Here is a 17,836-nt window from a genome sequence, read left to right on the forward strand (position 1 = left end):
AGGACCACAGGTTGACTATCCCTGCTCTAGAGCTTTTTCATGGCATGGGAAGTATAGTCCATGAACATCTGGAGGACCACAGGTTAACTACCCCTGCTCTAGAGCTTTTTCTGCCCACACATGTAGGGCTGGATCCAGAAATTGGCTTATGTGTGGATTGGGGGTCTTCTCTTCTTCTCACTTCCCTATTAGATTGTTTTGTTATGAAGAACCTTTTTATTGATTGGGTCTGGGATTTGGGTGGGGTTTTAGCTCTCCGGATGGGGACAGATGTGTTGGTCTTCAGTAGAAGAGCTAAAGTCAAGCCAGGAACAGCTTGGAAATCCACAAGGCTTTCGAGAGTCAAAGCTCAATTCGTCTAATCGAATTTTGTTTCAATTAGATTTTATTGCTTTGCTGAGATGTTCTGTGTACATCACCTGGAAACTTCTACATGAGAAAGACTGTTTGGTAAACTGCTTTCCACAGAAAATCAGAGAATAAATGTTCTTTGTTCCTTCCCTAAAAGCATCATCCAAATCTGAAATGCAAGATCAGACCCCCTTGGCTTCCAGCGAAGCCTAGAAAATCGCTATTTAAAAGTAATATACCAAACTTCACCCGGCACATAAGTTTCCTCCATGTTCGTCTTGGGTTTCGAAGGAACGAGGCTTCAGAAGACATACATGTCCAAAGGATAGCCTCATCTCAAATTCTTTTCTCCCACCCCACCCCACAATGCACAAAAACATTGTATCCAAATCTCGGGTCTCCCTCCCACCTTCTCCTGCCCTCCTTTCTCCTCTGGTTCCTCCAGTTTTTAATATCTAGTTGGCTACGCATTACTGCTATTGCTGATGTGATAAGGATAACCGCAGTTTTAAATGGTTTCAAACAGCTGCAAATTGTTTTAGCATTTTAACTGGCTGTTATTGTTTTGATTTATCGGATCTATACGTGGAAGCCACCTCGAGACAGTTTTGCTGAAAGGAGTGGCATATAAATCTATAAGCAAACAAACAACACCTTGTACAGCTTTGTCCTATTCTGTTGATTGTTACGCGTCTTGCTACTCACACATCTGGTCCCAAATTATAAGAAGCAAAGCCACACATAAGGCTGCGCGGTTAAATTGTACTAAGGGTCACTGGGGTGGATGCAGATTTTGGCAACGGCGTCCTGACGTTTTTCTCTACTAACAGCACGCTTGCCGCTTGTTCCATGTGGCAACGAGGACCAGGAATGTCGTGCGACCACAACATCACTCAAGGGCAGCCTCTGCAGAATGGATTTGCCACTATTAAACTAATCTCTTTCCGCTGATTACCACAAGAGGCACTTGGAAGCAAATGCCATTAATTTCCAGGAGAGGCAAAAACCCAGACTAATAGATGATTACAGTGACCCACTGTTCAGTGAGTCCGAGGAAGGCACCTGTGTGTTGTTGTTAAAGCACGCAGGCTGTGCCGGCACGATTCAGACCAAATGGATCAGGAGAGAGCGCCAGAAGGCACGGATGTCTCCTGCCGTAATTACTTCAGCCAGCCCTCTAAGAACTCCACATTTCTCTGACGGTGATCTCACATTTGTTTGTTTTCAATACACGATGTACAACAGGAGCCTATGAAATCTAATGGTGCTATACCTTGTGTCCAATAGTGGCCCAGCAGTTAATGAATCAGGAGCCCTGGAGTCCAACTTAGCCCCAAATAAATGAAAATGTGCTCTAATATGGGCTCGTATCGGGCTCACGAACACCTGGATACTCTCTTCCCTCCCTCCTCACGTGGAGCACAGTAATGGATTTTGTAAACTGAGACTCATTCTGGTTATCCGTGATGTCTGAACACTTCACGGATATGTGAGTTAACTAGAGTTAGTAGTTAATTCATTCAGAACAATTGTTTTGAAACCCTGCTTTTCTCTACCTTAAGGAATCTCATAACGACTTACAATCACTTTCCCCTCCTCTCCCCATAATGAGCATCTTGTGAGGTAGGTGGGGCCGAGAGAGCTCTGAGAGAACAGTGACTGACCCAAGGTCACCCAGCTGGCTGCATGAGAAGGAGTGGGGAGTTAAACCTGGTTCTCCAGATTAGCGGCTGCTGCTCTTAACCAATATACTACAGGGGCGCTTCATTAGCTAGGATTTAATTTTGGATCCCTGTTCACACCTAAATTACTTAAACAGTCTCGCTTGGATACACTGCTGGCTGCTCATTTAACATTTAGATCAGGGGTAGTCAAACTGCGGCCCTCCAGATGTCCATGGACTACAATTCTCATGAGCCCCTGCCAGCAAATGCTGGCAGGGGCTCATGAGAATTGTAGTCCATGGACATCTGGAGGGCCGCAGTTTGACTACCCCTGATATAGATACATAAAACACAGTTTATTGCTTGAAACTAATTTATTAAGTACAGGACTCAACCTCAAAGCTCAATCTACTACATTTTTAAAATGTGTTTTCACACGGGTCACTGAATTATAAAATTTTGTACCATTTTCGTAACAGCACTTTTCCTATTCATCCCTGACAGATTAACATTTAGCCGAGCACAGCAAGATGTTATCTACAATTCCTTAAAGAGAAACATCTGTATAACATTAAATGGAGGTTTTGTACTATACATTCATTGCCAGTCAAGTGGGTCCCTTATAACAGAAAACTGATAAAGTTCAGATGAATACACAGAAGATTAAGAGGCAAAAAAATTCCTAATGATCTAGCAGCATAAATTGCTATAACTCACCTTTCCCATAAGACTCAGGGCAGGTAACTTTTAGTCAATAAAATACAGCCAAATAACAAGAAAACACTTGTTCAATTACAATATTTCATAACTTCCCCAAGCGGCTTAAATTCGCCTTCCCTTTCCTCTCCCCACAACAGACACCTTGTGAGGTGGGTGAGGCTGAGAGAGCCCTGATATCACTGCTCGGACAGAATAGCTTTCTCGGGGCTGTGACGAGCCCAAGGTCACCCAGCTGGCTGTATGTGGGGGAGCGGGGAATCAAACCCGACTCACCAGATTAGAAGTCCGCACTCCTAACCAAGCTACACCAAGCTGGACCAAGTGAGCTATTGATCTCCCATCCCTGGGCCAGAATGCCCAGGTTGCCCTCCTGCTGAGGCTACCGGACTACACCTTTCTGCCCATTGCCCCCCCCCCGCTCCACCCAAGTGAATCTTTGCTGCTGGGCCCAAGAGCCTGTCCCACCCTACCAGGCATCAATCTCTGGGTACCCCCGCCTCAGCCAGTTACATTAGCCTTGCATTGCTAAACCATAAGATCATTTTTTGCCCAAGATTCAAAACTGGAAACAAACCAGGTGACGTATCCCATCCTAATTCACTTCACTTGTGAGCCAATTCAGATCAAGTCAAGGGCCAGCTGATTCTAAGCATTTGTGTAAGGAGGGGGTGCGGCCCTCCAGACATCTGTGGACTACAATTCCCAGGAGCCCCTGCCAGCATTCGCTGGCAGGGGCTCCTGGGAATTGTAGTCCACGGACATCTGGAGGGCCACAGTTTGACTACCCCTGGTGTAAGGTAACCTGCCCTTTAAATGCCAAAGTAACAATCTACTATGCTGATAGGAAAAGACAGAAATCTACTTGATACAGTGAGTCTTTAAGATCTGCGTGCTCCACCAGTATTCTTCCTCCCCAAAATAGGATAAAACTTATCACTTACCATCTGTTTGAGATTTGCTGAGGAATATTGTGCTGGCCCGGGGGTGATCGGAAGGGTTGAACTCCATGTTCAAATCTTGAGAAAGAGAAGGGAGAACAGAGAATGGTAAGGAGAGATTTGTTTAGGGCCAGGGAGCACATCTTTCTGTTTCATTTCCTAGACACACATTCATCCATTTTAAAGCAGCATTTAAAAATGTATGAGCTCGAGACCCTGAATTATAGCCTCTGGTCTTCCGGCCGGTTCCTTTTCAACGGAGAGTCTATTCAGGTTTTTTTTTGAGTGGTCTTTGTTCAGAGGAAAAGGAATCACTTGTGCCTTTGCAGAGATCTAAGTAATATAAAGGTCAGGCTGCTGACACAGGGACATAATCCACTTCTGCCAGATTGATGGAGTTCACGTTCACACACAGGTGACTTCGGCCGAGGTCCAGTTTGATAGCATGGTTAGCGTGTTAGATTTTAAACAGGAGAGGCTTGATTACGGATCCCCACTGAAGTATGACACTAGCAGTGTGACTCTGGGACAGTTTTTACTGCTCTACCTAACCTCCCATAGAGGGTTCTGAAAAAGAGGGATGGGGGGAGGGACTAGGTATGCTGCTCTGGATCCCTTGTACGCAAAGCAGAATATAAATGTATAATTCCAGACTTATAAACAGCCATTTGCTTGTGGTGCAGCTGGAAATACTAGGTATGCTGCTCTGGATCCCTTGTACGCAAAGCAGAATATAAATGTATAATTCCAGACTTATAAACAGCCATTTGCTTGTGGTGCAGCTGGAAATCCTTGGCAGAAGAAATTTAGGGGGAAAGAATTGCTTTACCTTTACTTTTAGGCCATCAGTAGCACAGCAATACTTAGACAGCTTAGATGCCAATGTTTTAAAAATTAGGTCAATAAGGTCTGTGGATTTATCCTCAAGGCTCTAATGCAGCTAAAAGTGGGCACCTATAGGAAGTGGCCCCGTGGACAAGAAGGGGGAACAAGACGAGCGGGGCAAGAGAGATTCTGTTTATTCATTCTGATTCTACAGAGACAGCTTTAGTAACAACCACAGTAGCACTTCTGCTCAATCTGTGAGACACGTGCTTCAAGAAGATTGTCCTCAGTACCAAGTCCTACTCTTTTTCTGCTTGACTCCTAGCTGTTTAGCTGGTTGAGTTTGTGCTCTTCTGCTTGCTGTCAATCTTCAGAAGCAACATGAGGTTGGTGTGCCTACAAGAGCCATGGACACCCCTAAGCATGCAAGGCAAGAAGAATCCTTTCATAGGGCTCCATGGGTGTCCAACATGTCTGCTACGGACACGCCTAAGGAAGAATTCTTCATTCATGTTTCAAGAAATCACACAATTGTTTTGCGGGTAAACTAGCGGTGCTTGCACGTAATTCTCGCATTTGCAATACTTGCCTAGGAGTAACAGTTCAAATAAGCAAGTCCATCAAACTCGAATGAAGAGGCTTAGGCTAAAACACAACCAAAATGCTACGGGAGCCAAATCGGATTGTTTCACATTTATCATTAATATCTCCTTCCCACTCCCACGATATTGCTGACGGGTGGAACAGGGACTCCTGCTCCATACTGGGTGAGAAATGCAAAAGCTAATGATGCATCGCTGTGTGGCTGTGAGCTGGGTGGTTATTATTCAACGTGACTGCTAAGGATGGTGACTCCTGTTGAAATTAAATTGGTCGACGCTTAACCAAGCTTCAGGGTACAAGGGAAGTTTTTGCTTGCAAGTCCAAGGAAAGGAAGAGAGGGCACTGCTCTTCCAGTTTCGGCCTCTTCATTAGGATGGGGGGAAAGAGCAAAAGGAGGAAGAATGGTTCACAAGCATTGGACTTCCAATTAGGGTTGCCAATCCCCAGGTGGGACCAATGAAACATATTTGACCTTGACCTTCTTGGCCCTGGCTCCTACCCGGTAGAATGAGCTCCCAAGAGAGATCGGGGCTTTGCCTAAATTTTCTGAGTTCCGCGGGGCCTGTAAGATGAAGCTCTTCCGCCAGACCTAGAACTGAGGCCAATTATATCCAAATCTTAGGCCTCCCTCCTGTCCCTCCTACTCTCCATTCCTCTTCTGACACCTCCTAGCACCCAACACCAAGCAGGCTATAAATAATTGAATCCATTAATCTTGGCTGATGCAGTTTTGTCTAACTGTGGTTCAAAATTTAAATCTCTTTTATATTGTGTACACACACACACACACACACACACACACACACTGGTTTTACAGAGTTTAACTTCTGTAAACCGCCCTGAGACTGTATGTCTGAGAGGGGCAGTACATAAATCCTTTAATAAACACTGAATAATTCCTTAGAAAATGAACTGAAAGAACCCAGGAAAAGAAGGGATGACACAACAACAGTGAGTAGGAATAGGAGTAGAAGGGAATATCGTATGTCTCCTAATCACATGTGGGTACTCTCTCTAGCTTAGACCAAAATTCTTTACAGATGTTTGCAACATGCATACAGCTGTTCAGGGGCTTCCTGTGGCTTGTAAATATCAGACAAGTACAATTACAACCTAAATTCTACTCCAACGCATGCAAAAGGAAGAGCGTAATGGAGCTTCTATAAAAAGCCCAACAAGCTCCACTGTTAAATTCATGTTCTATTAATCTAAGCAAAGGATGTATTCCATTATAAGGTTTATAATCGATACATACTAAACTCCATAATAAATCACTCCTCATACATATTAGAATGCAGACCAGAGAATGAAATCCTGCTACTCTGTGAGTTGTAGTGACCGGTTAGGTTTCTTTAATGTGCTTTGACTTTATCTAAACCAGTGGTCCCTAACCTTTTTCGGGCTGGGAGAGAGAGGCGTGGGCATGCCGGCACCCGCGCCTCTCCCCCCACCGCGTGGCACTCTCTGCGCCAGGAGGCAGTGATCCCTCCCGGTGCAGCGAGCATGCGCTAGGGGGGAGGGAGGCGTGCCTGATGGCGAGCCTGCACCTACGCCTCCCCCCCCCCACGGCCCAGTACCAGGCCACAGCCTGATTAGGGAACAATACCAAATTAGTGCACTTCCTAGGTCTGCCAGCTGATAAACTAGAAATATATGGGCTCCTGAATTTGGCAAGAAAAAAAAGGGGGAGAATCTTTGTGTGGGGGGGACGGACACTGCTCTGATAATTTCTTCCATTACTATCCACGCGTTCTGGAAAATTCTCATAGACTTTCAGAACAGAACCCATTTGCTGGAATGGATTATTATTATATAACACAATCAGGCCTTTTCATGCAGTACATTTTTTTAAATTTGGATCTAAGCACACATCTAAACATTTAAAGCAGACGAGTCGAATTCATTTGTTATGAGGGCCGGGATCGGGCCTAAATGTCATTTTGTTGGAACAGGCCATGTGTGCCATAATAACAGGTAGGTTATATATGAACTCTATAAAGGGCACAGGCAAACCCAATTAATGATATTATTTTTACTCAAAATACAAACATGCACAAAACATTAACACAGTTAACAGTATTGTATTAAAGTATCTCCCAGATGTCCACCCCCCCATGCACAGGCTCTGTCATCTGGCAATAAAATCAATTACCATTTGCTTGCAGACTTAAATATCTCCCCCCTCTATTTGAAACAATGAAGAATGGGAGGACCAATCTCTTTTAACCTTGAGTGAGAGTGTTATTTTTCGCTTTTAGGAGAAGCATGAACAGGTATGTCGCAAATTTGGTTGTTGTTGTTAGGTGCGAAGTCGTGTCCAACCCATCGCGACCCCATGGACAATAATCCTCCAGGCCTTCCTGTCCTCTACCATTCCCCGGAGTCCATTTAAGTTTGCACCTACTGCTTCAGTGACTCCATCCAGCCACCTCATTCTCTGTCGTCCTACCTCTACCTAAATAAATAGGTTGGACTAGATGACCCAGGGGATCCCTTCCAACTCTAGTATTCTATGATTCTATAAACCATAAGGAGAGGCAGGATATAAATATTTTAGTATATAAATACAATCATGATGTATAAAATGGGCCCCGGTGTGAATACATGTTTGAGTCACAGAAATCAAACTAGGAGCTTCCTTAAAAGATCATGCCTGGGGTAAAAACAAAAAAATGATTCATCTTGTTTGGACAACACTGGCAGAAGCGTGTGACCATTTAAAAAATGCACTGCTTTTACAGAAAGCCGGTCAGCCGACCCCCTGACTTGAGCTCACTCAGCAGGGTAACCAGTACATATACCTACCGGACAAATAACCTATTCAGCACAGTTATAACCCCAACCCTACAATCTGGCCCCGAAGGGAAGAACCGCCTTTTGATAATATATAATTAAACTTTGCCATGTGCTACTCTATTTGGTATTTTTCAAACTCTCCCCTTCAGGGTGACCCAGGGTTTGAAAGCTGGTGATCCCTGGGAGCAGAGAGGATGACAAGAGGAGGAGAAGGGGAAATGGAAGAGAAGGTATCTTGGCATCATTTTAAAAGAGAAAAAAACATTCCTTAAACTCATTAGTGTGCAGGGGGGGGAAAAGACCGTCACAAAAAGACCGAAGGCCAGGTTTCCTAGCAACTAGCAGCTTCTGAGGAATTCTCATCAAAGCTTTCCTGGGTGTATAATAGGAAACACAAGTATTAGCGGCTGGTTTTTATTTTTAAAAAAACATTATCAGTATGAACCTCAAAACACTCGTTTTGAAGGAAAGAACCTTTTCTTACACCTTGCAGGTCGCCTCAAGTCATGTGCCCGACTTGCAGGGGAGTCCCTGTAGCAAATTAAGAGCCTCTAAACAGGAATGTTTGGAGGGAGGGGGGGTGAGTATTTGGCCAATTCTCTAACATTGTAATGGAGAGTCGTGGTCCCCCCACAAAACTGTTTTTTCTATTTTTTGCCATGGCCCGTTTATATGCCTTAGATTAGACCAGGGGTAGTCAAACTGCGGCCCTCCAGATGTCCATGGACTACAATTCCCAGGAGCCCCCTGCCAGCGAACTCTGGCAGGGGCTCATGGGAATTGTAGTCCATGGACATCTGGAGGGCCGCAGTTTGACTACCCCTGGATTAGACGCTAACACTCCATCTCACACTTATCTCCTTTCAGAAGAGAAACAGCACATTTCTGACCTTTCCTCTCATGCAAGAACTCTTAATGAGGACATTCTTCGGTAACAATCGGACCAACTACAGAAACTGCCCCAACCTGAAAACTTTTGCTCCAGAGCAGCATCAGCACCCCTCTTTCTCCTAGTAAGTAATTTATTTTTATTTATTTTTTTGCTCACCTTGCCAGAATGTGCTGAATGTATTCTCGCCCAGATGCAGGAAAAATATTGACACTGATTTTACTCCACCGAGCAGGAAAGCTGCCTCCATCCCCACCCTACCATTTATTTATTTATATCATTTATAGTCTGGGCTTCCTCAGTGAGATTCAAGGTAGAGTACATGGTACACAAGAGCCTCTTGTGGCACAGAGTGGTAAGGCAGCAGACATGCAGTCTGAAACTCTGCCCATGAGGCTGGGAGTTCAATCCCAGCAGCCGGCTCAAGGTTGACTCAGCCTTCCATCCTTCCGAGGTCAGTAAAATGAGTACCCAGCTTGCTGGGGGGTAAACGGTAATGACTGGGGAAGGCACTGGCAAACCACCCTGTATTTTTGCCAGTCTGCCATGAAAATGCTGGAGGGCGTCACCCCAAGGGCCAGACATGACCCAGTGCTTGCACAGGGGATACCTTTACCTTTACACGGTACACAAGGATACGTAAATCAACAGGAATGGGCCATCCAATAAGACGGTACAACAGGAGTCTGGTTTGCAGGAAAAATAATCTGAAAACGAGCAAGAATCTGATAGCATGGATTAAAGCGAGCATAAGCATTAACGTGACACATTAAATTGTTCAAGAATTACATAACAGATTCATACTTATGGCAACTGACAGCTCGGACTAGATGCTATTGCACAGTGCCTTTTTGAATGGCAAATCTCTTCCCTCAAATACCTTAGAAGAATCAAGAGAGTTAAAAGATCTGATTAGTCATGAGATTAGGAACAGATAAAGCTTTGGATCATCTGTTTGGAGCATATGTTGTAAATATGAGTGAAGGGCACTGAATCCCCTTCTGCAAGGGCATTCCTGGAAACATTATTTCCCTGTCTCTAACAGCTCATAGCTACTCAGAGGACGTAAGTGGTTACCATAGGTCAGGGGTAGTCAAACTGCGACCCTCCAGATGTCCATGGACTACAATTCCCAGAAGCCCCTGCCAGCGAATGCTGGCAGGGGCTTCTGGGAATTGTAGTCCATGGACATCTGGAGGGCCGCAGTTTGACTACTCCTGCCATAGGTTGTAGCAGGTACTACCCGAGTAAGGATCCCTGTGTGAGTAAACAGATGTTATATAGTTATATTAACCCAAAAGCGCTAGACTTTTAACAGTCTTTCCCGTCATCATTCTTTCTGCCTCATGATACAGCCAGAAATCAAAGGGTTCTTGAGAAATCATGACAAGTGGTCTGAAATACAACTACTTGTGTAGGAGTGGGGTGGAGAGGAGAAGACCTTCTCCCTTCATGGATGGCACCCTGCTGAAAGGGGAGGGGAGGCAACAAAAATAATTATAGCTTGCGTCATTCTCCATTCATTAATGTTTTATCACAATTAATTTCCCAAACAAACGCTTATAATTCCTGTCGGGGAAGAGCTGTTATCAATTTTTCATAGGTGCCTGAGCCAGGAGCATTTGAGTTCTAAGAGGCAGCGTGAAATCTGAAAGAAGCAGGTAATCTGGAGGGTAAAACAGAAAGAGGTGGCGAGTTGGGGGGGCCGGGACGGGACGGGGAAAGGTTTTTAAAAAAGATTTTCTTAGAATGACGAGGAAATAAAAGTGTGGATACAATACATTAATCAAGGGGAGCCATTCTCAACGGGGGTACATTTGAAGGGGGAAGATGTGAGAAGGGGAGCCCAAAGGGTTCTGGGGGGGCTGTTAATTGAGCAAATGAAATACCCTTTTTGTCACATATGACGCCATTGATTCTCGGGAGCAAGGGAAAGAAGAAGTGCATCCCGTTCCTTTGTGTGTGCTTGAGTTAATACTCTAGAAATATGTATTGCGTATATATATGTGTGTGTGTGTGTCTCTTATGTTCTAGAAATATGTCTTGCATATATAGAAATATATGCAAGACATATTGGGGTTTGACAAGGTACATTGAGTGTTGTTATAGTTCACTCTTAACTTAGGCCTCTTTTTGCCTAGTTTCTTGTGCAAGCAGCCAGCCCAATGTAGGGGCAGTCATGAACCACCTGTCAGTCCAAAAATCAGCAGAGAAGAACCTGACAATGGCTGTGTAATTAGCCAGTTCATTCAAAGCAGCAGGTCAAAACAGGTGCCTGGGTAATCACCCTGTTTTCGTACTTTCTTCCTCAGTGACTCAATATAAGTGCTTTCCTGGTTTCAAATAAAGGAATTCTCAATCTAAAACAAACTCCCAATATTTTCTGTCTACAACTATCAATCAAGACAAAATGGAACCGTATAGACCAGGGCTAGTCAACCTGTGGTCCTCCAGATGTTCATGGACTACAATTCCCATGAACCCCTGCCAGCATTTGCTGGCAGGGGCTCATGGGAATTGTAGTCCATGAACATCTGGAGGACCACAGGTTGACTAGCCCTGGTATAGACTACAGTCCTGGAATCCCCAATGTCTGAAAACACGGAAACTTTGGGGCTGTGGCCCAAAAAAGGTTGAGAATTGCTGCAGGGATTAGCTGGGAATTAAGAGGTTTCTAAGTAACTGCAGTATTGGGCCAACTAGATGTAAACCATGGCAAATGTTAAAATCAAGCCTTACTTCCTCCAGTCTCAACTTTGAAATACACACACACACAAAGAGAGACACACAAAGGTAAGTAGCGTTTAGGGTTGGGAGAAGGGCCAGTGTCAGCATACCCTGAGGCGAGACAGCTGGTGAGGTCCACAGCCGCTGACCCCTACTCACCTTCCCTGCCCAGAATCATTAAGGAGAAGCACGTGTGGGGCGCATAGTGATGGTACTCCTGGCGGCCATGACAGCAACACTCTCAGCTGTGTACACTAGCCAGTACTATCAAGAAAAGGGTACGTGAGTGGTGCAGGACACTGAGCATGGAGGCAGCAAGCAGGAGAAGGACTCATGAGCAGATGGCAAACATGCACATGCGGGGGGGGGTCGGAAAAGGAGGGTAGCAGGGAATCCTGGGTATTTTCTGAAACCGGCCCTGGTTGGGAGTCTTAAATGTGGTGACAGGAAAGGTCAATAATCCAGTAACACCTTAAAGGTTAACAACATTTGTGGCAGCCTGCGAGCTTTGTGAGTCACTGCTCACTCATCAAAACTCACCCCTTCCCACAAGTGTTGTTAGTCTTAAAGATGCTACTGGATTCTTGCTGTTTCCTATGGCCACACACAGACTACCATGGTTATCCATCTTGATTTAAGGGTGGTGCCCAGGCTATCTAGTGTCAGGGGCTGGTTACAGGAATTGTATCACCCCCTGTGCTAAAAGAGCTGCGACAGCTACCCAATGTGCACAACAATTCAAAGTGTTGGTTCCTACCGTGAATGCCCCTAGATGGCTTAAGGTCAGTGCACCTGAAGGGTTGTCTCCTTCCATACTATTCACCCCTCCTGTTAAGATTTGACTCCCCAACACTGCTTTTTTGTTCCCCAATCAGGCAGATTCTCTGTTCCGCCATCACAGACCTCAAACTACCTTCACCCCGCCCTTAATCTTAGCATCAACTCAATATTACGGGTACTATTTCCCCAAAAAGGAAGTCATGCTACTTATCAGGAAGGCGAGTCTAAAGGGATTTTTGTGTGTGTGGTAAATTTGTTGTATAGAGGCTTGGCATTTTCTCCCTGGATTTATGCAGCCTAAACAAATACCAGCTGGTGATATATAATCCCCTGCTTACAACCCGCATTTGCAATCAAAATTCTGTTCTTACAGGCAGCCTATGCATGTCTCCCAGCAGGAACGAAATTGTGCACAAATGCTTTGAGCTGTTAAAACCTTCTCTTAAGCTTCTTGCAATGGTTACCACTTCAGACCTGTTCCGAGAGTGGCTGGATTACTAGCCTCACCTCTCCGAGGAAACTTCCAAGCTCTTCATACCTGAGGGCTGTAACTATGCCTTTAATACACTGACTCTCATTGGCTTGTCCAAAGTCTCAACAAGCACAGAAATCTGACAATAAATCCCAGGTGCCTCAGAGGCATGGTGGAGGAGGACCTGCAGGTTAGGGGGCTATTCCCCAATTTGTCACAGGACCTTGGTCACACAAGCAAGCGTGATTGTTTTACATACATGTTTCTAGGGTTGCCGGAGCCCTCCAGTTTTACTATATTAAAACTTACTGGGAGCAAGGAGTCTCACCCAGTTTTTCAGCAACATGCCCACGTGACTTCCAGCATGACCCGGAAGTGATATAATCACATCAGGGTGATAGTCCAGTTAGGGGGCAAAAGCTCTATGGTGGAATTCTACCATAGAGTTTTTTGCCAGAAAACCAGAGTCTTGCCCCAATGTGCCTATGTTACCTCCAGGTCTCGCTGAAGTCACCCAGGCATGTGGCTAAAATATCTGGCGACCTTCCCTTTTTTGTGGTCAGTCCTCCCTCTTGCCAGCCAGGTGATCACTGTTGCAAAGTTGGAGTTGGGAGCAGAGAACCTCTGCACCCACTGGGGGGGGGGTCTGGAATTCTTATTTGCTTCTGTTCTAAAGAAGGTTCGTGCTTTGCAGTTAAAAATTCTCCGTCTGTCATGGACTTTCAGAATAGCACAGCTTTAAAACCCCAATTGTGCTCTTCCAGTCTTAGAACTCTACTACAAAAATAAAAGTATGATCCATGTTAGTCATCACCGAAGGGCTTTTCTAATACCCTGAGAACACTGAGCCGTTTCTAAGTTAAGCTGTTCTATTATGAAGTAATACACTTGCCACTGATGATAAAGCTTTTGACTCAGCTACAAATGGTAAAGTTTTTCAAAATTGTCTGCATAGATGATACTCGGGGAAAGGAAAGCAAGACGAAAAGCAGGCATCCACCAGTGTCTGTCTCGACCAAGTAAAAGCGACAAGGAGGAAGGCCAATTTTCCAAGGGAATATCTCTGGGTAGCTTGGTGTCAGGGCTACAACCACTACTCTGGTACTCAAAAGATTTGCATGAGAAAATACATGGTGTGTCCTTGTGGAAAAATTCAAAGCAGAAATTTATTTTTAAGAACCACGTTTATTTAATTTAGAATATGCATACCTTGCTCTCGTAGCACTATATAGCCCTATAAAATTTGAGTCCAAAGGCACCTTTAAGAGCAACAAAGTTTTATTCAAGGAGTGAGCTTTTGCGTGCATGCACACTTTCTCAGACAACGGGACAAGAATCGTAAGAGTATAGGTATAAGGAGAGAATAAATTAGTTATAAATTTGTTAACAGCATCAGAACAAATGTACAGCATGGTAAGATCCAATAATGATTGGAGAGCTCCTTGGTGTAATAACAAAACCAGTTGTTTTGGTTCAATGGTCGTTCAAAAACACAAAGGGGGAATAAAAATGTTAAGGTTAGTGATTCATGGAAGATGCTTCCCAGTTGTGAAAAGAAGTAATTAACAGAGACTTGCTGCTACATAAAAACGGTGCTCAGGCACAATCATACAGGATCACAAATGCACTGCAAAGAAAAAGTGGAGGGAAGCATTTCTTACTTGTAGCAACCCGTACCACATTGTTTCTGGGTTCAACGTACAATGAAGGAGACAGAGCACCTGACTTTTACCTCCCCAGACCCTTTATTAGAGAAGTTATGTCATCTGAGCGCCATGTGCACTGCAGTTCCCCTCTTGGATCTCGTAAGGACGGGCTTGTTGTTGTTGTTAGGTGCGAAGTTGTCTCCAACCCATCGCAACCCCATAGACAATGATCCTCCAGGCCTTCCTATCCTCTACCATAGCGATCCCCAACCTGTGGGCCATGGACCACATGTGGTCCTTTGACTAATTGGAGGTGGGCCCGAAGGACGCCTCCCCCCCCCAGCCCTTTACAACACACTTCATTGTTGCAGCGTGTCTGTATCTTATTTTGAAGGGATGTTTAAACATTACCATAGCGATCAGAGAGCGTTAGGGCAGTGGTTGAGAGTAGAGGAGTAAACTACCCCACCCCCACCGGGCCTCAGTAAAAGGCGTTGAGTGGTCCCTGGTGAGTGGTCCCCAGTGATAAAAAGGTTGGGGACCACTGCTCTACCATTCCCCGGAGTCCATTTAAGTTTGCACCTACTGCTTCCGTGACTCCATCCAGCCACCTCATTCTCTGTCGTCCCCTTCTTCTTTTGCCCTCAATCGCTCCCAGCACTAGGCTCTTCTCCAGGGAGTCCTTCCTTCTCATGAGGTGGCCAAAGTATTTGAGTTTCATCTTCAGGATCTGGCCTTCTAAGGAGCAGTCAGGGCTGATCTCCTCTAGGACTGACCGGTTTGTTCGCCTTGCAGTCCAAGGGACACGCAAGAGTCTTCTCCAGCACCAGAGTTCAAAAGCCTCAATTCTTTTGACGCTCGGTCTTCCTTACGGGCTACCTGGCTGTAAAATTCAGCATCCGTATAATAGCCTCTTGCTGACCTTTCTAATGCAACTGTTTCGACTGCAAAGGCTGTTAGCAAAGCAATGGAAAGAAGGATCTGTTCAGATGCTTCCCAGAAGAAGAACTATTTTGTACATATTACACAGCCGCAAACCAGGCGTGCATGCCATGTTGCCATTTAGCAAAACAGGAACGATTAACAAGGGTAGAAATGATAGAATTGTTGCAAGACTAATACCCGTGGAGCATTTTGAATATTGAAAACAGAATACAGAGGGTCCCTCATTGTCAGGGGGGAAAAATTCCCTGCCCCTTTGGTAGAGGCTTAATGGGATATTTGCCATTTCATGTTATTTACCGTAACATTATGAAGAGCTCTGACTGCTCGTTTCTACAAGTTAAGCCTTTATTAAAAGAGAGATTAACATATTTCCCCCCAGGCCTGCTGCTCATCCTCGCTATACAAACCCAAAGTAGTTTTATTACTGGACTCCTCTCTCAATTAAAAAAAAAATACATTTGTTAAGTGCAGCTTAGAAAGGTTCAAACTTTTCTTTAATAAAATCATTATTTGAAGATTTCTACCAAGCTACCACTGACTGGAAGGTTTAATTCTATAGAGAGAGCCGTGGGTAGTTGCTTTTTGAGGGTTTTTCCTTACATAGGATGCTGAATAAGGTAGCACTTGAATCACGTTTATTAAACTTACAGATTATTAGAAAACATAAAACAAAACTTGCTCAGGTCATCTTGAACCTTTAATACCCAGTAAGAAATGTGGATTGTAGGATCCAAGCTTTCAAGAGGTTAAAAACAGCTGTTCATTTAACATGCAAAAAAACAAAAACAAATTTGCAGTCTTTTCTGGAGAACACAGAAAGAGTGCCTATTAAAGGACAATGCCATCCCTTCCTTCTACCTCCAACCCCCCAAATACATTCTCTTAGCAACAAGGAGAAAATGGGCAGGCTAGCATTAAAACGGCGTTCCAAACACACTGCCTTCTCCAGCAATTAAACCAAGAGAATCAATGGTGAAACACCTCTCCTGCCCAGCCTATAAAACAGCTGATGAAACAAACATAGGCATATATTCAAATATTTAATAAAATATTTCAGCCAGATCAGAAACATAAAGGTTGAATAGATATGGAGCTAAAACACAGCCCTGTTTAACACCTTTGTTGGCAGGATGTAGTGATACCCACAGGAATAAACAGCTTTAAAAGGGGATTAAAGGTAAAAGCAAAGGTATCCCCTGTGCAAACACCGAGTCATGTCTGACCCTTGGGGTGACGCCCTCTAGTGTTTTCATGGCAGACTAATACGGGGTGGTTTGCCAGTGCCTTCCCCAGTCATTACCGTTTTACCCCCCAGCAAGCTGGGTCCTCATTTTACCGACCTCGGAAGGACGGAAGGCTGAGTCAACCTTGAGCTGGCTGCTGGGATTGAACTCCCAGCCTCATGGGCAGGGCTTTCAGACGGCATGTCTGCTGCCTTACCACTGGAAGATAGGTCTCCCAGTGGCTACTAGTCATGGTGACTGAAGGGAACCTTCACGTGCAGAGGTACTAAACCAGGGGTAGTCAAACTGCGGCCCTCCAGATGTCCATGTACATCTGGAGGGCCGCAGTTTGACTACCCCTGTACTAAACCCTCAGGGCCAGGTGCTCTGCCTGATTTCACTGAAGCTATAAGATCACAGATCTCTTCTTGAGAAACAGGGGGCCACAGAATCTGGGAATCATCCAAGGCCTCTGTTGGTACCGATTCCAAAAAAAGATTTGAAAAATGTCCCATCCAATCAAAGGCCGAAATAAATGAAGAGTAGTTCACATTAAGTGGCCAGATGGAGCCTGATACCTCTGCCCAGAAGTCCTTAGTCTTTCTTCATTGGACCACTTTCAGTAATCGGGTCCATTTCTTCAAGGCATGGTCACGTTCCTTTTCTGCCAAAGTAAGCTGGCATCTTTTTCTAGCCTCAAAATAGCTGGAGGCAAGCTTAGTAGAGAACTCGGAACGTAGTTGCCGGTAAACTCGTTGCAGATTTTTCTTCTGGGTCCAGCATTCGGAATCAAACCAAGAAGACGTTCCTTTAAAATTACTGGCAGTATGAGTTGTTGGCCCTCCAAAGAAACTGGTTGGCCACTGTGTGAGATGGGATGCTGAACTAGATGGACCAGTGTTCTGATCCAGTAGGGCTCTGCTTATGTTCTTATACTGTAATAATGATTTTTTTTTAATGCAGGAAAAATATTAGAGAAATACCCCCTTCATCCTTACAACTTTATTACTGAAGCTTCTAAATAATTTGTCAGCCCAAAGTTGAATTAGCCCTTCCACGAATCAACCCATGAATTAGCTACGTGCCCATGATCCCGGAAACAGGCGACCCAAGTGGTGGCAGGTATTTTTAACAGCCGCATGAATTATTCACAGGCCGCGGAACCAGTGAAACCAAATCCTGAGAGCAGCAGAATTTACTGTAGCTGCTGCTTGATCGGAGAATTGTTTTCCTTGAAGATTTTCAATTCCTCGGGCA

General features: G+C 44.7%; 1 protein-coding gene across 1 annotated transcript in view; it reads right to left on the minus strand.

Annotated features, from left to right (window-relative positions):
• Positions 1-17,836, minus strand: part of CCNY (cyclin Y) — an 88,139-nt gene that overhangs the window by 34,276 nt on the left and 36,027 nt on the right. The window contains exon 2 of the mRNA XM_077304761.1: positions 3,677-3,751. Within this exon, the coding sequence (XP_077160876.1) occupies positions 3,677-3,751 (75 nt within the window). The remainder of the gene's footprint in view (positions 1-3,676; positions 3,752-17,836) is intronic.

This window comes from Paroedura picta, chromosome 11 (assembly GCF_049243985.1).
Source record: "Paroedura picta isolate Pp20150507F chromosome 11, Ppicta_v3.0, whole genome shotgun sequence".
Taxonomy (NCBI): domain Eukaryota; kingdom Metazoa; phylum Chordata; class Lepidosauria; order Squamata; family Gekkonidae; genus Paroedura; species Paroedura picta.